The sequence below is a fragment of the Typopeltis vanoorti genome, chromosome 19, assembly GCF_054136105.1.
Source record: "Typopeltis vanoorti isolate ZY-2024b chromosome 19, IOZ_Tvanoo_1.0, whole genome shotgun sequence".
Taxonomy (NCBI): domain Eukaryota; kingdom Metazoa; phylum Arthropoda; class Arachnida; order Uropygi; family Thelyphonidae; genus Typopeltis; species Typopeltis vanoorti.
In genome coordinates, this window is record NC_143567.1 from 89374319 (window position 1) to 89395900 (window position 21582).

Here is a 21582-nt window from a genome sequence, read left to right on the forward strand (position 1 = left end):
TATATAACTTGAAAAAATTTGTATAAGCAGGACTAATCTGTAGGTAACATCATACTGTAAAGCTTTTTTCATTTATTTTTCATTTCATGTTCATTTTATTCACACTTTATTCAAAAAAAACTTTTTTGGAAAGCGCCAAACATTAATTGCCCACACAAGAAAAATACTATGCACCGGTCCTGCCAGCCTGGTTGGCCGAGTGGTTAGCTCATCCACTCTCCAGCCAAGAGGCTGCGGGTTCGAATCCCGCGTAGGTATGGATGTTTGTGATTGCCCTCTCCCAATATCGACTGGGTCACCATCGGAGTAGTAGACCCAAAGCCTCCTGCAGTGGGAGAGGCCTTCACCCTGCAGTGTGTAGAAAAATAGGCTGTTTTTTATATATATATATATATATATATAATAAAAAGTGGACAGAGGAATAATTGAAGTAATGTGCTAAGATTATGAAGAAGATCTAATTTGGGCATCTGGTTATTGGATTTGGAGATTTGGACTAATCCATAAAAAAGGAAGCACCAAGAAATACTATGGAACAATAGCATTAATCTTAAGTGCAAGTAAAATCATGCTCTACCTTATCAAAGAAATAATTAATAATCACTTGGAGGCTCATATCTGTTTAGAACAGACAGGCTGGATTTGTGAAGGAAAGAGCGTCATGGGCCAGATCTCAAATCTCAGATACCTTATTGAGAATTCAATAGCTCTGCTTACTTATGCTTTATTGAATTCACCAAAACCTTTGATTCCATAAATTGATGTGGAATTGATGGAAATTAATTCCACATCATAAATTGATCTGGGAAATAATGTCTAAGAGTGGCTTTCCTCAACATCTTATCCAGTTAATAAGTTAACTTTACAACAATAAAAAATCTGGAGTATGAATAGGAGTAAGGCAAAGTTGCATATGATTGTATACTCTCTCTCTCTCTCCTGGACTATTCAATACCTGTTGGAAGGAAAACATCAAGAGATCTCTGGATGACTGGAATAGAGGCATAGTAATAGGCAACTCAAGAATCAGTAACTTAAGATATGCAGATGACATAGTACTAATAGCAGAAAATGAAAAGAGTATGAATGAACTCTTTGGAAGAATAGAAAGGCATAGTTTGGCAAAGAAAATCTTTATACTAATTGGACATATGGACCAATATTAGTAAAACAAAGCTGTTGATCTTAGATAAGAATCATAATGGAAATACTTCAAGATGCTTACAAACATAGATAAAGTTGATTACTTTATCTATCCAGACTCATTATTCTCTGCCAATGAGAGTCATATAGAGGAAGAAAGAAGACAGACTGCAATAGCTCAGCTCCTGGAGATCTGGAAGAATAGAAAAATATTTATTAACACAAAGAGCAAGTTGGTCTAATCTTTAGTCTTCTCTATGGTTCTTTTTTTTTTTTTTTTTGGCTCAGAGTATTGGATATAGAAAAGAACCAACCTAAGCATCAGTGATCAATTAAATCTTGAAATGAGTCTCTGCAACATGGCGGAGAGAAGAATCCTCCGATATTTTGGACGCATCTCAAGAAGAAAGGTAGAGAACATTGAAGAAAAATCTTCATGCATGGCAGGATGCCAGGAGATAGTAGAAGAAGTAGGCCCTATGGGAGATGGCTAAATCAAATTCCTTCTTCTACTGGGCTAAAGGAGGATGCACTTAGAATGACAAAAGATGAAGACAAATGGAGATGGCTAAAACATCAGGTCACAAGTCCTCAGTCATTCAAAGATTGACTAAGAAGAAGAATATATATATGTCCAACACATGAGACGTTACTGAACCTATAACATGATAGTGCAATTTGTAGGCAACAATTAAAGGATGAGTAACCTATTGATATTTTTTTGAAGAGCTAGAGGTTATTATAGTTGGTTGTGAACAGTTCATTAGGAAAGCAGATAATAGAGGCACACAGAATGAAACAGGAAGATGAGAAGCAGGCTGATGTGGTCTGAGTTGGACTGTAAAAGAATGTTGAATAGCTACTGCTCATATTTTAATAGAAGACAGAAGTTTGCATATGAAGACATCACTCACAAACTTATACAAGAATGGGAGTTTTGTCAGGTGTTCTGTCATATACCTCTTCACGTGTTTCACATCATAAAAATTGGTTCATGAAACTTTTTAATGTCTTGAAATAGAAAAAAGTTATAGGAGCAAGACCTGGCAAATAGAATAGATATTCCATCATTGGATTTGCTTCTGAACCTAAAATTGCTTCAAGTATGAGGGTGAATTTGAAGAAGCATTGTCACGATAATGAATCCATTATGGAATCAGAGCGCTGGTCTTTTGTAGTGGGCTCTTTTTTCTCTTAAATGCTTCATATTATCTTTTTAGAGGTGCTGGAAATCAGCATTTTTCATTTTAGCACACATTGGGGAGTTGTGGTTGTAGATTATCATTTAGTTTCAGGGTTGAAAGTTTGTAGGTACAAAATACAAAAAAAGTATTTTGTACCTACAAGTTACCTACCTGAAATTTAATTATGTGCAACTTCACACAGTTCTGTGTGATGCCTCGAAAGGGTCCCTCCCGGCGCCTACAGCCCCCCCCCCCCCCGAGTTACAGACTGGTAGGCCAGTTTTCCTTGAATTCTGATGACTCAAATTTTAAAAACTCGAAGGGGGGGGTCCACCCTCCACTCCCTGGCGCCTACGGCGTCCAACCCCCCGAGTTCCGGACTGGTAGGCCGGTTCTCCTTGAATTCTGATGACTCAAATTTTAAAGACTCGAAAGGGGGGGGTTTCGGTGCCTACGCCGCCCAATCCCCCAAGTTCCGGACTGGTAGGACAGTTCTGCTTGAATTCTGATGACTCGAATTTTGAAGACTCGACACTCAGGATAGTCCCTGAGTTTCAAAACGTTTCAAAAAAGTGACACAAAAACGTTACAAAAAAAGGCTTATCATTTTATATTATACAGTAGATATAGATATCATAATAAAAGAAAATTTACACCCTGTCTTATATCAGATTATTTAAATGACATAAGTGCTCCTGAGATAATTTTTATCACTATTACCTGATGCCTTAGAAAAGGTCTGAGGATGCCTTGGGCAAAAAAAAAAAAAAAATCTGATACTACTGCTCTAAATAGTTATTAGAGCCCCCCCCCCTCTGAGCTGTTTTTGTTGTGTACACATTATCTTTTGTTATTTTTAGTATTTTATATCATGAAACTTAGTATTCATCTATTTTTTTATATTTTTACTAGACAGAGTAAAGCTTCATTTGGCAGAATTGGGCTTGTGTGATCACTTATTAGAATTAATGGAAAAATATAAAGCAAAATCCCACGAAGAGGAGTACCAAACAATCTTTAAGAATGCTAGTGATTTAATTATATCAATCTTAACAGGAGGTATTATTGTTTATTTTTTATGCATTATATAATTATAAGCTGTATAAAATAAATCTCTTTATTATAAAACACCAGTGAAAGTTTGTTTCTAAATCTGACCATAGTGTATACAAATATGATGACTGTACTGTATAAGAATATAAACAAGTTAAACGTTAAAAGTAGTTATACATAATTTAAAACTGAACTAGCAAATGTCCAGAATACTTGAACTCTGTTTTTCATGTTTGTCACTCTAATAGGTTATTGAATAACTTGAAATTCTTTCAAGTTTAGCATGCCTTTAATTATAATATGCAGTAATTTACAGTATTCTTACTGTATTTCTGATTAAGCCCTTCTCCTCTGTCATTGTTGCAGGGTTTTTTTTTGCTTTCTTTTACTTCCTTATAACCACATTGCACCAAAGATGGCCAAGAAACTTTGTAGAAACTCTCACTTGAATATAAATTAATTTCACCTATTAAGCTTCTGTGGCTGAAATTCGTTATTTAACAAGTTTCCTGAACTATGACATACTTCATCAAGAATAAAATCTTTTAATTAAATTTTTTTTATATTTAATTAACAAATTTAATTAAAAACAAATGTTTTAATTTAATAAAACATAGACATGCATGCGTGTGTGTCAACGATATATTCTTAGTGCTCCTTAGTATGGAACGTGGACTTCCTTCACTTCTACTTTTTCATGAGTGCCTGAATCATCAACATCCTAACATAAAATTCACCTATGAATTAGAATCCAATGGTTCACTCCCATTTCTGGACTTTTTACTAAGGAATTGGGTCAATTAAAAGTCTCTTTATTTCAAAAGCCTATGCATATCAGATATCTACATGCCTCATCCCATCATTATAGACCTCAAAAATTGGGTATTATTTCCACACTAGTAGCAAGAGCCCGCCAACTCATCACTGACAAGGATGAAGTAGCTAAAGAACTTCAACATTTAAGAAACACTTTCCTCCAAAATGGCTATAATGACCATGCCATCTCCAGACTACTCAACCAACATGAGACCAGAGAAATTTCTAATGAAGAAGAAAACAGAGGATTCATCATGCTCCCATATATTAGCTCTATTTCCATAAACTAGCAAAAATACTTAAGGAATATAAAATCAAAGTAGTATTTATCCCTTTTATCAACATGAAATCACTGCTTTGATCTGCAAAACCTTGACATAGCCCACTTCAGTATCTGGGTTGGGTGTTTGTTGGCTATGATGTGACTGCCAGTCCTCCTACTATGGACAGACAGAAAAATCAATTGAATAATGCCTTGAAGAACACCATAAAAGTGAAGCCTTAGCTTTGTCATCACACGTGCTCTCTTCAGCTAGCCCACAAGATGCTTTGCAAATCAGATATCAAGTTTTATGGGATAAATGAGAACTATTACACCATTGCTATGCTACAACAGAGAGAAAGAAAAATCTTGAGAGTCTTTGGAAATAGTATTAGATCCTAAACATCTAAATATTAACCAAAGTATTAACTTGTCTGAGTACATCCTAGCCTTCATTAGTCAAAAACATGTTCACGTGAATGCGTAAACATGCAAAACTTTCTGAACAATTAGAAATATTTTAAAAAACACGAGTCACTTCTATAACTACATAGTGGTTGTCACCTTTGTTATTCCTTACTGTTTTGTCTACTTGTTTGTATATTTACACCTGAAGAAATCCTGTGAAATTAGGATGAAACATTGTGTTTCCAATTAAAATGAATGTTATCAAATTATTCCGGTGTCCTGCCTTATAAACTTTAGTCATATATATATATATATATATATGTGTGTATACACACACACACACACACACACACATATAGAATAGTTAAACTTATGGTGCACGTTGTGCACCATGATTTCAGACATGTGGCTTATTGTTGAGTTGTTCTTTGTAATGTCTGTCATAACCTATTTCTCAGCTTCTTAGGTCTTTCATGTTTGCATATTATAGTTGGTTTAAAATAAGGTTTTGATTTTTGTTGCACTGTGTTAGACAACATATCATTTCAGTGGCTTTTTTGAATTTACAAACAGCTGTTGAACATACAGCATTCATGTGAGTTGCCAAAGTACCTGATGGTTTTCGTTGGTAATGTGAAAAGTTTGGCCAGATTTGTGTTTACCTTTTCCCTTCATCTTTAATATTTTCTTTCATATGAATCTCTCCTGAGAATCCCATCTGTCTAGCATAACTGATACCATGCTCAAGAAAATTTTATATATATGAGGTTGTTTGCAAAGTTTTTGGCCTGGTCATAGAGGTGGCACCTGAATCACTAAAAAATGACATTCTAACCTTTCATCTTTATTATGAACATATGAGAAATGTAAATCCTCTGTTGAATAGTTTTGTTTAGTAGCTCATAAGTGTTGTGTTGAATACTTAAAAAAAAAAAAAAATAGAAAATACTGAACATTGTACTATCATTGGATATTTCATGAAGAATGGTTCTGACATTCCTACTGCAATTAAAACTGTCTTCAGTGGAATCTGATCATTCATTTTTTTTTTTATTTTATGGTAAAAAAAGTGGACAGCTTTATTTAAGCAAGACGAAGATGACACTTGCAGTGGATACTAGCCCTTAGCAACAAATGAAGAAACTATTGAAAAAAATCCACTTTATGGTATTGACTGCCCAATTGAAGTGCACAAGATTGGTGAGGCTATGGGCAGCTGAATTTTGAGACATAATGAATATTGAGACAACTGAATGGGTGCATCACATCCTAACCTATGAATTGGGTGCATCAAAGGTACTTGCAAAGATGCTGCTGTGTTTGTTGGTACCAGAGTAAAAACACATTCGATGTCAAATTTCAAAAGAGTGTTTAGAGCATTTTATAAAGAATCCATCTGCTCTTCTGAGGAAATTTATGACCACTGATGAGACTTGTATCTACCACTGTAAACAAAAAAACTGTCAAAAGCATGAAAACATCCTGAGTTTTCACTTTCAAAGAAAGCAAAAGCAATTACATGGCTTTTGCTTTCTTTGCTAGCAATGTCACCATGGCTAGCAAAGTCATGGTGACATTTTTCTGGGCTTATAAGGATATAATAAGGATCCGATTATCTTCTAAAAGGCTAGACTCTGCTGACCTTCTATAACAATTGCATGAAAAAATTCTTGAGAAAAGATTAGAAATTGCCAAGAAAAAGGTGCTGTTTCATCATGACAGCGTACCAGGAGATTATGTTAAAAAATAAACAGGAAAGAAATATAATTAGTTTGTTTCTATGTCAGGTTGCACACTTTTTAAACATCCCCTGTACACCTAGTGTCTTAAGTTGTGAATGGAGTTGTTTTGGTGACATTAGCATGATAAAGACTTTTGTCATTGGTATGAAGGCAGCTTTCAAGTTTTAATGCTTTAACATGTTGGCAGAAAGTAAAGATACTGTACCTTTGCTGTCTACATTTTTTTTGTATATGTGCCAAAACATTTGATGGTGATTGTAAAATGTTATAATTTTAAGATTATTGTTATTCTTTAGGAGTGCTTCCTTAATGTAACCCATTCTTGTTTCCTTTCGTTATTATCACTTAATGTGGTGTATGATCTATCTTTGAGGGTCTTTATGACACTGTTAATTGAAGAGATTTTTAATTAATATTATTTTAATCCTTTTATTAATCCTACCTGCTGTGCCATTGTTTAAATATAGGATTTTTATTTATTTTATTTAATCTCTTTTTCTAACAATTATTTTTTAATTTCAGAGTGCTTTTATTATATTTATTTATTGCACAAGGGTTCACTCCGATTGGTGCAATGATCTCCTTTTTACTATTTCTTTCAGAATCCAAAAATCACTAACTCAAGACCAAAATACAAAATAAACACATTTAATATAACAAAAACAATATATACACACACTTCAAACACATAACTAAGTACAAATTTAATTGGATCCAAGGCCTTTTTAAAAATAAACTTACACATAAGACTAGACTAAACACTTTGTTTTCACAATGACAAAATGTTCATAGCCAGTTTCTCTCTGTGTCAAGGCCCTTTTACGAAGATATATCACTTTATTCTTCATTTTCACAGGATGCTTTCTCATCACTCATGTAGCACACATTAATTCTTCCTGACTCAATTCTGTCTCTTTTTAGTAGAAATAATAGTTAGATCTGGTGTCCTTAATACAGATGAAACTTCCTAATCAGAGTTTTCTCGAACATTCCTTTAGAACATAAATAGCAATTTTCTTCATTTATTCACTATTGCTTATTGACAGTCTTAACTCTTCCACTTGAAATTCACAGTTCTATGATTCCCTTTTCGGAATCTACTACTAATCTTCCAATTAGCGTTTCCTCAAATATTCCTTTTAAAACATCTATAGCAATATTTTCTTCTATTTATCAATACTTATTCCACTTTGAAACTTCATAGTTCCATAATTCTTTTTTCGGAATATACTATAGATTTTCCTCCGACTGTCACAAAAAAACTCAAATTCCTCTGAATCTAAATATCTGCCGGTCTGTGTTCTAATTTCCTTTCAAACACTCTTCTAGTTTACTCTCCGTTGCCCTGATACCGAACGCTGTTCTTGTCAGCTGTCAATCACACATCAAACTTCTCGGCGAGCATGCGCACTTGATGAAAGTGGCAAGTGAGAAACTAAGTATAATGGCTGACACATTGTCTCCATTAGCGACAAGAGAATGTCTTCATAAAACACAAAACTTAATATTTTAAATTACAATAAATTTGTTTAAAGTAACACAACTATTCAAATCAGGTAAGTACATAAATTTTTAACTGTTTTACATATCATTTTTGACAAAACCATTTCAATAATGGGCACATCGCAAGTGCCAACAGTGCATGTTATGAAACTAAAACTAACAAACATTCTAACATAAACAATTCGTAAAAATATTCAGAATTTTAAATTATGGTTATTTTTAAAACACATTGCTACTGGGTAGGATGATGGTAGGAAGTAGCATGTAAATGTGTTCCATTGTTGATGCTGCAAAAGATAGTTCTGATCAGTTACTGAGATTAGATTATCCAGAATAAAATGTGACCTATTTTCTTCGTCTTCCACTCAAAAGTGTATTTTGTGATTTAAGCTCATCAAGAAATTTGTAAAACTATAAAGCATTTTTTTGAGACCCTACCAGAAAAGGAAAGTATCATCTAACATATCTCAGCCATATTTTAGCCTCATGTGATATTTTTTCATTGGTTATCTTTTGCTATCCATGTCCACTATGCCTGCATAATTTCGGAGGTTTTGCAGCTCCATCATGTAAGTATGAATGCAGAACTCTTGACCAATCAGAACTCTACGTTCCTGTTGAGAGACTATATAGGGAGTGCTGCTAAACTACTTCCCACATCTCTGAAGATGCCATACCCAAAGCAGTCTTTCACCACATAAAGTAACATCATCCTCATCATTCTTACACCTGTCATCTACTTCTTTATTATTACTTTTAAATTTCATGGGGTGCTTAAGGGTCTAAGCTATATAACTGAGAGGAGACCTCCACATACCCTTTAAAGGAATGCAGAGAACCGATCAGGGCTTCTGACCTAATATCCAATCCTCACCTTCTTGTGTTGCACCCTGTTAGGTATCTACCTGGATACTGAATGAACAAGGATGGGCTGGCAATTTGGGATTTACCTGACCAAATTGTATTCTTATTGGCTTAAACCAAAATAAAAAATGATGGTACAACTTGACAGAATTTCATGCAGACTGGGGCTTCGCCCCGGTTAAACAGGACCCCAGTTAATTAGAAGAAACACACGTATAACCCACAGTGAAAATTATTTAATTGTAAATATTTCATCCTAAGTATCTTAGGACATCATCAGTACAGTATTTAAACAAAAATTAGGAATAACATACAGTTAGGGCGCATGATTACAATAGAATCTCATGAAAACGTGCATAACGTGCTAAAGTAGTAAAAAAAAAAAAAAAAAAAAAAAAAAAAAAAAAAAAAAAACCGTTAATTATTTAACACAGTTTTGTATGATAATTTCCCATACTTTAGGAATAGTAAGAACATCGTTGCGGTTTAGGTTTGGTCTGTGTAGTAGGGCTTCAGAACTTTCTTTGTATAAACGTTCATGTTTAAATAAAGATCTATGTTAAAGTTTAGCCTTTTCCCAATGGATCCTATGGTTTGGATTTTCAATTCCGTGTTGAGAGAGGCCAGAACTTCCATACCTTACGTTAAAGGCATCTCAGAACGTCTTTCTAAAATTATGAAGAAATACAATTTTGCCACTACTTACAAACCTATCAACCAAATTTACAACTTATTACCTTCTCCTAAGGACAAATTCTCACCCTTGATGTTACCTGGTGTTTATGAGATTCCATGCTCATGCAAATTATCTTACTTTGGACAGACAGGTAGGTCTGTTCAGAAACACATCTTGGAACATCAAGACCACATTCGTCTTCTTAAACCGCAGAAATCTGGCCTCTCTCAACACGGAATTGAAAATCCAAACCATAGGATCCATTGGGAAAAGGCTAAACTTTTACATCGATCTTTATTTAAACATGAACGTTTATACAAAGAAAGTTCTGAAGCCCTACTACACAGACCAAACCTAAACCGCAACGACGTTCTTACTATTCCTAAAGTATGGGAAATTATCATACAAAACTGGGTTAAATAATTAACGTTTTTTTTTTTTTTTTTTGTACTACTTTAGCACGTTATGCACGTTTTCATGAGATTCTATTGTAAGCATGCGCCCTAACTGTATGTTATTCCTAATTTTTGTTTAAATACTGTACTAATGATGTCCTAAGATACTTGGGATGAAATATTTACAATTAAATAATTTTCACTGTGGGTTATATGTGTGTTTCTTCTAATTATGAACGCACCACAGGTTTCGTTATTTAAAAAAGAACCCAGTTGTTTTTAGCCAGGGAACGAGGGCAAACAGCAAAAAGTCAGCTACTGGAAGAAATCCTAAAACCCACCCATCGCGAGAGTTCAAGATCGGTACAATCAACATAAGAAGCCTGAATGGCGAAGAAATGTAGCTAGCTGAAGAATTGGATAAGTACCAGATTGACATAATAGGGGTGGCTGAAACAAAAAGGGCAAAAACTGGTGAGATCTTTCTGAGCAATAAATACAAAATATTATATTCAGGCAATGACAATCAAGGAATAGAAGGAGTAGCCATAGTATTCAACACTAAATATGAGGCTAATCTTCTTGAATGGCAGGCAGTCTCAAGTAGAGTAATGTGGGCAAATATAAGAATGGGGAACTGGACAAAGACTTATTTGTGCCTATGGTTCCACAGAAGGTTATACTAAGGTAGAAGTAGAGGAATTTTTTGAGGCTTTAGAGAAAGCAACTGTCACAGTGAAAAAGGAGAAGTTGGTCCTTGTTGGAAATCTAAATAGCAGAGTAGGAAATGATTGTCAGACATACAAAAATATTTTGTACATATTTGCAGAAAAGAGCAAAGCTAATAATGGCAAATACCTGTTGAATTTCTGCTCAGGACATGGACTGGTTATTACTAACACAATGTTCCAACATAAAAATGTGCACAAATTCACATGGAGAGAAGAGGTAAGGAACAAGAAAAGTCTCATTGACTATGTTATTGTTGATAGTGATGTTTTCTCCCTGGTGCAGGACACCAGAGTGTACAGAGGATTTGAAATTGGAAGTGATCACCATTTAGACTTGAGCAGGATAAAATTGACTTTCATATCGAGAAGAAGAACACAGAAGAAAGTTTTAAAGCGAATAAAAGTTGAGCAGCTCTCAGATGTGAGCTGTAGACTAAAATACACAAAGATTATTGAAGAAAAAACGAAAGAGTTTGAGAACAGGAACCAAACCTTGGAGGTTCAGTGGCAAGCCCTGGAGAAAACACTGATTAATTCTGCTAGAGAGGCATGTGGTGAAGTTGTCTATAAGGATAAAAAAAATCAGAACTCCCTGGTGGACACAGGAAGTTAAAGAGGCAGTGAAGGAAAAGAAGAAAGCATAATCAAAAGTTCCTGGCAAATAAGTCAGCTTGTGCTCTTAGAGAATACAGAGACAAATGTAAGATAGCTAAACAGTCTGTAAAACTAGCTAAACAAAAGTCATCGGAGGACTTTGGTAAGAACATAGAAAATAAATATCAAGAAGGTGGCAAGATATTCTGGAGGTTGTTGAAGAAGCTCAGGAATGGAGGAAAGAGTGCTTTAAAAGGAATTAGAGATGATAAAGGTGACAGGAAAACAGGAGAAAAAGATATCCTTGAAGTACAGGAAGGTGGTTTAATGTTAAATCTGGTATCAGACAAGGATGTGCATTATCCCCTCTGTTATTTATTATCTATATGGATCACATTATGAAGGAAAGTAGTATTAAACCTGATATCAAAATTGGAGATGTTAATCTCAGCTCCTTACTTTATGCAAATGATTACTTTATGAAATTGTAGATAGGAAGTTAATAATGATGTAATTTTTCATATAGTACTATCATATCCTGTACACCCCTTGAGGGTATATATCAGTAATTGAATGATGATTTAAATTTCATATGTTATTTCATGCATTTAAAATTTTTATTTAAACCCGTCTTGCATCCTTTAGGCTTTATCTTTTTGTAACTTATATCCTTTATGTTCCAATTTTTAGCTGTCATTCCAATACTTTGGTTTTAATTTATTATTCCTATATCTTGTGTTCACCCATTAATTTTTTATGCTGTTGTTTTTATTCAGTACATTTATACTTTGATGTTTATGCATTGTTTTCCATTTCATATTCAAAAATTTTATCCAGTAAGCTTCCATATTTTTAATTTCATATATTTTTCCCCCAAACAATTTATCCTAATCTTAAAGGTGAATTACATCATCATCGTCATCAAATTCCTGCCATGTACCCTCGACGGGTGTACAGGATATGATAGTAATACATGAAAAAAATTACATCATTACTAACTTCCTATCTACAATTTCTCCAAATCAGTCTGTTACTTGTCAAGAATCCAACATTATCAGATCTTACATTTCTATCGTCTAAGGCACTTTGTACCATATCAATCCACCTATATCTTGGTCTTCCTCTGGGTCGTTTTGCTGCCAACCTGGCAGAGAACACTTGTTTTGCTAATCTTTCCTCGCCCATTCTGTTTAAGTGACCATACAACCTGAGATTAGCTCTGCTAATGCATTCCTGGATGCCAACAATGTCAAGTTATTTCCTAATATCCTCGTTTTTAATATGATATTGCCATTGATGCCATCTGTTCACGCCTGTAATCTTTCTCACGACTCTCATATCTGCGGTCTCTAGTCTTTGGTCAAGTATTTTACTTCTGACCCAGCTCTCAGATCCATAAGTTAAAACTGGTTTGAACACTGTCTCGTATACAGCTAATTTAGTGTTCTGACTAATTTCTCTCTTATTCCGTATGAATTTATTAAATTGACTTCCCACCATACCAGCTTTGCTGATTCTGTTGTCTATTTCTATATTTAATTTACCATCTTCAGTAAAAATCGTGCCTAAGTAGCCGAAATGTTTTACTTGTTCCACAGGTTCTCCATTCACAACACAGTTGACATTTTCAATGATTCTGCCTATTTTCATTGTCTTTGTCTTTTTATTGCTGACCTTCATACCATATCTATTACAACAGTTATTCAATTTAGTCAGGGAATCTTGCAGACTTGTAGCAGATTTATTTAGAAGTATAACATCATCCGCATAAAGCAAAGAGCTGACATTAACATCTGCAATTTTGATATCATGTTTAATACCGCTTTCCTTCATAATGTGATCCATATAGATAATGAATAACAGAGGGGATAATGTACATCCTTGTCTCACACCAGATTTAACATTAAACCATCATCCTGTACTCCCTTCAATTCTAACTGCTGACTTACAACTCAAATAAAGATTGAGTATTGCTTCATATAATGCCCCATTGACACCATATAACTGCAGCGTATTGAATAGCTTCTCTCTTGGCACCTTGTCATATGCCTTTTCCAAATCGACAAAACTTAAATACAGATCTTTGTTATATTCCCATGCTTTCTCGACTATTTGTCGTAAAGTGCAGATCTGATCCTGACAGCCTCTATTTGGCCTGAATCCAACTTGTTCTTCACCAAGCTTTTCTTCCACAATTCTTCTCAACCGTTTCTCAAGTATACTTGCATAGATCTTGCCAGGGACACTCGGGGGAAATACCTCTGTAATTCTCACATTCAGTTTTATTTCCCTTTTTATATATGGGTACTATGAGAGCTCTACTCCAATCATCGGGAATTCGTCCCTCTGTCCAGGCTTTCTGAACTATGCAGTGCAGCCACTGTAAGACTCTTATACCACCATACTTCAGCATTTCTGGTCGAATATCATCTACTCCTGCTGCCTTTCCACATTTCAAGCCTTTGATGGCTTTTTCTACTTCAAGTATGGATATGTATTCCTGACTGCATGACTGGTCAGTGTTTTTTACCACTGTGCTGTCATCACTGCTTGTTTCATTTAGCAGTTTTTCAAAGTAATTACTCCATACTTCAAGGATATCTTTCTCTCCCATTTTCATGTCACCTTTATCATCTCTAACTCCTTTTACAGCACTCATTCCTCCATTCCTAAGCTTCTTCAACAACCTCCAGAATATTTTGCCACCTTCTTGATATTTATTTTCTATATTCTTGCCAAAGTCCTCCCATGACTTCTGTTTAGCTAGTTTTACACATTGTTTAGCTTTCTTACATTTGTCTCTGTATTCTCTAAGAGCACAAGCTGACTTATTTGAGAGAAACTTTTGATATGCTTTCTTCTTTTCCTTCACTGCCTCTTTAACTTCCTGTGTCCAACAGGGAGTTCTGATTTTTTTATCCTTGCAGACAGCCTCACCACATACCTCTCTGGCAGAATCAATCAATGTTTTCTTCAGAATTTGCCACTGAATCTCCAAGGTTTGATTCCTGTTCTCAAACTCTTTCATTTTTAATTCAATAATCTTTGTGTATTTTAGTCTACAGTTCACATCTGAGAGCTGCTCAACTTTTATTCGCTTTAAAACTTTCTTCTGTGTTCTTCTCGATATGAAAGTCAGTTTTATCCTGCTCAAGACTAAATAGTGATCACTTCCAATTTCAAATCCTCTGTACACTCTGGTGTCCTGCACCAGGCAGAAAACATCACTATCAACAATAACATAGTCAATGAGATTTTTCATAATACTAGCCACTTCTCTCCATGTGAATTTGTGCACATTTTTATGTTGGAACATGGTGTTAATAATAACCAGTGCATGTCCTGAGCAGAAATCCAACAGATATTTGCCATTATTATTAGCTTTGCTCTTTTCTCCAAATTTTCCCAAAATATTTTTGTATATCTCACAATCATTTACTACTCTGCTATTTAGATCCCCAACAAGGACCAACTTTTCCTTTTTTCATTTTGTCAGTTGCTTTTTCTAAAGCCTCAAAAAATTCCTCCACTTCTACCTTAATAGAACTTTCTGTGAGACCATAGGCACAAATAAGTCTCATTGTCCAGTTCCCCATTCTCATATTTGCCCACATTACTCTACTTGAGACTGACTGCCATTCAAGAAGATTAGCCTCGTATTTTGTGTTGAATACTATGGCTACTCCTTTTTTCCTTGATTGTCATTGCCTGAATATAACATTTTGTATTTATTGCTCAGAAAGATCTCACCAGTTTTTGTCTTTTTTGTTTCAGTCACCCCTATTATGTCGATCTGGTACTTATCTAATTCCTCAGCTAGCTCCATTTCTTTGCCATTCAGGCTTCTTACGTTGATAGTACTGATCTTTAACTCTGGTGATGTTGAGTTAGGGTTTGTTTTCAGATTTGTTCCAGTAGCTGACTTTTCGCTGTTCACCCTGGTTCCCTGGCGAAAACAACGGGGGCCTTGTTTAACCGGGCGACGCCCCAGCCAGCATGAAATTTTGTCATGTTGTATCACATTTTTTATTTTGGTTTAACCAATAAGAATACAATTTGGTCGGCTAAATCCCAATTTGTCAGCCCATCCTTGTTCATTCAGTATCCAGGTAGATACCTAACAGGGTGCAACACAAGGAGGTGAGGATTGGATATTAGGTCAGAAGCCCTGGTCGGTTCTCCGCATTCCTTTAAAGGCTATGTGGAGGTCTCCTCTCAGTTATATAGCTTTGACCCTTAAGCACCCCCTGGGTGAATTACTACTTAATTAATTCAGTTTTGATGCTTCTGCACATCTAGAAGTTAAAACTTCCAAGGTAGGATTATGATGTTATTATCCTCAGTGATGATGATCAGTCTATTTTTCCACCCTATAGGGTGAAGGCCTCTCCCGTTGTGGGACAGTTGGGTCTACTTCTTCCATGGTGACCCATTTCATCGTAAGAGTGCTTATTCACTTGTATGAATGAATGTATGAAGGTGAAAGACAGTCATAAACATCCATACCTAGGCTGGATTTGAACTCGCAGCCTTTTGGCTGGAGAGAGGATACGCTAACCACTCAGCCAACCTGGCTGGCCATTATTCTCAGTAAATCATGTAAAAAATGTCTTCTTTCATTAACATAATTTAAATCAGCTGTAGCTGAAAACTGTTCTAAATGTAGTAGCTCCATGACAACAAAAGCTTACTTATACATTAAGTTTTTAGCATTTATTGAATTTTAAAAACACTGTCAGCTGAGACTTTTAGTGTGTTATTGAAATATATAGAAATTAATGTGAAAAAATTATGTAAATTTTTCATGTAGTACTATCATATCCTGTACACCCCTTGAGAGTACATGTCAGGAATTTGATGATGATGTGAAAATTTGATGAATTTGTTTATGTTTTAATCTTGAACCATTTGAATATGTGCAAGGTTTTCTGAAATTATGATATTCTGATGTTATCAGAAAGCTTAATAACATTTCTTCCTGTTATTAAAGTTTAAAACCTAATGAGTTTTTCTTTAAAAGATTGCAGTTGTATTATATACTTAAAGTAGCATTTAAAAAAAAAAAATGCAACACCTAGAAAAGTGGTTTATTTTTTTCTAATTGGAATAAACATATTTTATTATTATTATTATTATTATTATTATGTAACACCTCCAGGGAGTCCAAAGACTCATTGAGGGAGGGCACGTACTCTACAACTCTCCATCTCCACAACTCAATCCACCAACTACAACAAATTGCAACTGCCATCATCATCTACACTAATGCCATCTACTGTCCTCTAGTATTTTCACAGACAATCACAAACATCCATGCCCATGGCAGGATTTGAATCCACAGCCTTTTGGATGGAGAGTGGATACGCTAACCACTCAGCCAACCAGGCCGGCAAAAATATAGATGAGCCAACCAGGATTTGAACCTGGAATCTGATTTGTAGTCAGATGCATTTTTCATTGCGCCACTGGCCCACTATAGCTGGTATGGTTGGTTAATTGTCACTAGTGGACAGCAACTTGAAAGCCTCTTGTCACAAAGGGGAAAAAAACGTTTTTACTAAATCCAAAAGGAGAAAAAAAGAGCTTGTTGACTGAGGCTTTACCTTTTTATAACTTTTATATCCTTTATATTCCAATTTTTAGCTATCATTCCAACACTTTGGTTTTAATTTGTTATTCCTATACCTTGTGTTCACCCATTAATTTTTTATACTATTGTTTTTATTCAATGCATTTATACTTTGATGTTTATGCACTGCTTTCCATTTCATATTCAAAAATTTTATCCAGTTAGCTTCCATATTTTTAATTTCATATATTAATTAATTAATGAAATTAATTAATTTTGTCATGTTGTACCATCATTCTATAATTTGGTTTAACCAATAAGAATACAATTTGGTCGGCTAAATCCCAAATTGCCAGCCCATCCTCATCCGTTCAGTATCCAAGTAGATACCCAACAGGGTGCACCACGAGAAGGTGAGGATTGGACATTAGGTCAGAAGCCCTGGTCGGTTCTCCGCATTCCTTTAAAGGCTATGTGGAAGTCTCCTCTCAGTTATACAGCTTTGACCCTTAAGCACCCCAATGGGACATTATATCAAGCAATACTTCGTCTTTATTTGAGTTGTAAGTCAGCAGTTAGAATTGAAGGAAGTACAGGAAGATGGTTTAATGTTAAATCTGGTGTAAGACAAGGATGTACATTATCCCCTCTGTTATTCATTATCTATATGGATCACATTATGAAGGAAAGTGGTATTAAACATGATATCAAAATTGGAGATGTTAATGTCAGCTCTTTGCTTTATGCGGATGATATTTATACATTTAGAACAGTTTTCAGCTACAGCTGATTTAAAATACTACAAGTCTGCAAGATTCTCTGACTAAATTGAATAACTGTTGTAATAGATATGGTATGAAGGTCAGCAATAAAAAGACAAAGACAATGAAAATAGGCAGAATCATTGAAAATGTCAACTGTGTTGTGAATGGAGAACCTGTGGAACAAGTAAAACATTTCAGCTATTTAGGCACGATTTTTACTGAAGATGGTAGATTAAATATAGAAATAGACAACAGAATCAGCAAAGCTGGTATGGTGGGAAGTCAATTGAATAAATTCATATGGAATAAGAGAGAAATTAGTCGGAACACTAAATTAGCTGTATACAAGACAGTGTTCAAACCAGTTTTAACTTATGGATCTGAGAGCTGGGTCAGAAGTAAAACACTTGACCAAAGACTAGAGACCACAGATATGAGAGTCCTGAGAAAGATTATAGGTGTGAACAGATGGTATCAATGGCAATATCATATTAAAAACGAGGATATTAGGAAAGAACTTGACATTGTCAGCATCCAGGAATGCGTTAGCAGAGCTAATCTCAGGTGGATTTAGACGATAGAAATATAAGATCTGATAATGCTGGAGTCTTGACAAGTAACAGACTGATTTGGAGGAAAATTGTAGAAAGAAATTAATAATGATGTAATTTTTTTCATGTAGTACTATCATATCCTGTACACCTGTTGAGGGTACATGGCAGGAATTTGATGATGATGATAAATTAATTGATTTCATAATGAATTTTGATCACTAGAACCTAGCAGTTTTTTCAGATGATTCAGAGTTAAATCAGTTTAGTGTATTTGAAAAATGCATTTCAGGATAACTCAAAAAGTAAACTTAATTTAGCTTAATATAGAGATAAAATATCATAAAACGATCATGGTCCAGTAGTAGCTAGATCTTATCTTAATTCTGTTGAGCTTTGTTTGCGTTTGATAAGTAGAACAGTATAAAGCAAGGTATAATGAACTCATTACAAATGTAGTATGCAATCTGATTTCCAGCATTCCACTATAATGCGATGTAATGCATTAATAAAGACAAAACATAATCATTGAAATATAGAGGGAACAACAAAAACAAGCTTTCATTGTATACAGAGTTGCGTTCTCACACCTTCATGTTATCATATGTTTAATGTTTGTATTGTTCATGTAATATGGAAATAATAATTTGACGTGTTGCATTACATCAGTTTTTGTAATTTCAGAAAGATTAAGGTTGTACTAAAAATACTTAAATGATGCAGTATCAGAATGTGTTCCTAAAGTTTGAAGAGTAAATAGAGTAGGTGTGAAATAGATATGTAATTTTATCAAGCCTGAAATTCATAAGAAAAGGTTGATGTGGAAGAAATATCATGTGCATAAGAATGATGCCCATTATGGAAAAAACAAGCTGCAGGCCAGAAGAGTTCCAACTGTGGCACGGAAAGCAAAGTCTGAGTATGAAAAGAAACTGGCTCTGCAAGCATAAAGACAATCCCAAAGAATTCTGTCATCGTTCTGCAAGGAAAAAAAAGAATGAATATGAAGGAATAACCCTAATGGCATGAGGGTGACTTCCTCTTCACTGGTTGAGGAAACTGAATAAGAATTCAGCAATAAGTACTGATGGGATACCAACACTGGTGATCAGCCTGGCTATTCCTTTGTCCCAGGCTATGTTATTTGAGCCTCAGAACAAAGAAGATTCCCAGGAGTGGAAAAATGTCTCAACTGTATCTGGATTCATGGTATTTGATATCGTTAGCAGTACATAACCTCCTCTCCTGTCTGTCCTTTCTAAAAATACTGTACTCTTTGCACTTGATACCAATTAGTTTGTCTGCTTCTGATAGCCAAGTCTCACTAATGCCTACAACATGAGGTTCTAATATATTAACCAAGGTAACAAACTCTACTCCTTTGTTTGTGATACTCCTAGCATTCATGTACAGACATAATAAATTACTGGCATGCTCTTTTGCATACACTTGTCTGTTGTCTGCATGACACAGTCTGACAACTTGCAGATCTCTGTTTTCTTATCTAGTTCCTTACTTATGCGTCATTGCACATGTCGTTGATAGATCCGAAGTTACTTAACATTTACTCATACTCACAGATTCCCATGATTCCTCCCATCAGAATTCAGTTTCCCTGACTCTCTGTGTTAGGTTTTATATCAGTTAATAATTTTTCAAGACTCCTGATGCCAAACACATTCAAGTACAGGTTGTCTCCCTTATACTAATCCAGTTTTCCCTCAAACTCACTCAACACATCCAAAAACTCGCATCCATTCCTTCTACACAGATGTGTAGAAGGAATGGGTGCATCAAATCATTTGCAATTGTAGCCAAATTTATTGACTGCAATAATACTAGTAACAATTTTTCATGTGACAGTGAGTTTTAAGCCATCTGGTGTAAGGGAATGAGTCTAATAAGATTAAATATATAGTGGACTTTTGTTGCAGACCTGGTGGATTGGTTGCTAATGACTAAGAAATGCATCAACAAATAAATATGATGGGCATAAAAAGAGTAATCATAAAGGGGGAAATTAAAATATATGAACATTGATTGGGTAGCTATGAAATCACATGAGAAGAATGAAACTGAATTTATTGAGCTGTTACGAGACAACTTCCTCAATCAACATGTGACATTAGGAATTCATGGTCAAAGAGTGTTAGATCTGATTATAGTGTCGGGGGTGGTCAGTTAAAGACATGACTATTCTGTCTCCGTTTGGTGACAGTGATCATGCGGTACTCACCTTTGGAAGTGGCTAAGTTTATGAATTTCTGGATTTTTTGACTACCTGAGGGGTATGCTAGGTTCTGTGTCACGGTATCAGTTATTGGATGGAAAGGATATCGACAGTGCTTGGGAAGTGTTTAAAAAATACTTAAATGATGTAATATCAGAATGTGTCTTTAGAGTTCAGAGAATAAATAGAGAAGCAGTGAAATGGATGTGTAGTAATTAAGCATGAGATTCCTAAGAAAAAGATGATGTGGAAGGAATAGTGTGTGCATAAGCATGATGTTAGTTATCAAAATTATAAGCAGCAGGCCAGAAGAGTCACAAGTGTTGTACAGAAAGCTAATTCCAAGTATGAAAAGAAACTGGCAATAGCAAGTTAAAGACAACCCAAAAGAATTCTAACGTTTTGCTGCAAGTAAAAGAAAGAATAACTACTGAATACAGTTGGTATGCAGGATACTGATGCAGAAGTGATTGTTCAACTAATGAGTGCCCATTTTTCTAAAAGCTATCAATCTGGTATATGCAACATTGAACTCTCTGCTACCTCTTCTCCATATGATTTTTCTCATATGGAGAAGAGATAGTATTAGAGCTGTTCCACAAATTGAATAATAATTCTGCAATAGGAACTGATAGAAGATCAACACAAAGGAGTGTTATATAATTTGAGTCTCAGAACAGGGAGGATTCAACAGGAGTGGAAAGAATATATGGTAATCCCATTGCACAAGGGTGGTGCAAAGACCAATGTATCCAACTATCGACCAATCAGTATCTCAGGAGTAGTTGTGAAGATTTTGGAAAAGTTGGTTAGGGCTCACATTCGGAAATGGGTCGACAGAAAATCTCTACTTTGCAATTAACAGAATGGGTTTACAAAGGGAAGATCATGTTTTAGCAACTTGCTCACATTCTATAATAATGTTACCACTGTTAGACAAGAGGGGGATGGATACACCATGTTACTTTTAGATTTTGCTAAGACTTTTGACAGAATACAGCATGGAATACTGTTGCATAAATTTAAGAATATGGGATTAGATTATAAACTACTGGTATGGATAAGAGGATGGCTGACTGTCAGATATCAAAAAGTGG

At 35.1% G+C, this 21582-nt stretch overlaps 1 protein-coding gene across 2 annotated transcripts in view; it reads left to right on the forward strand.

The window, feature by feature from the left end:
- LOC150096323 (rap1 GTPase-GDP dissociation stimulator 1-like) overlaps positions 1–21582 on the forward strand; it is a 266122-nt gene that overhangs the window by 94124 nt on the left and 150416 nt on the right. The window contains exon 8 of one of the 2 annotated variants that reach the window (XM_090408894.1): positions 3240–3386. The exons of the other annotated variant lie outside the window; for it this stretch is intronic. Coding sequence (XP_090265020.1) covers positions 3240–3386 — 147 coding nt within the window. The remainder of the gene's footprint in view (positions 1–3239; positions 3387–21582) is intronic. 2 annotated transcript variants of the gene reach the window in all.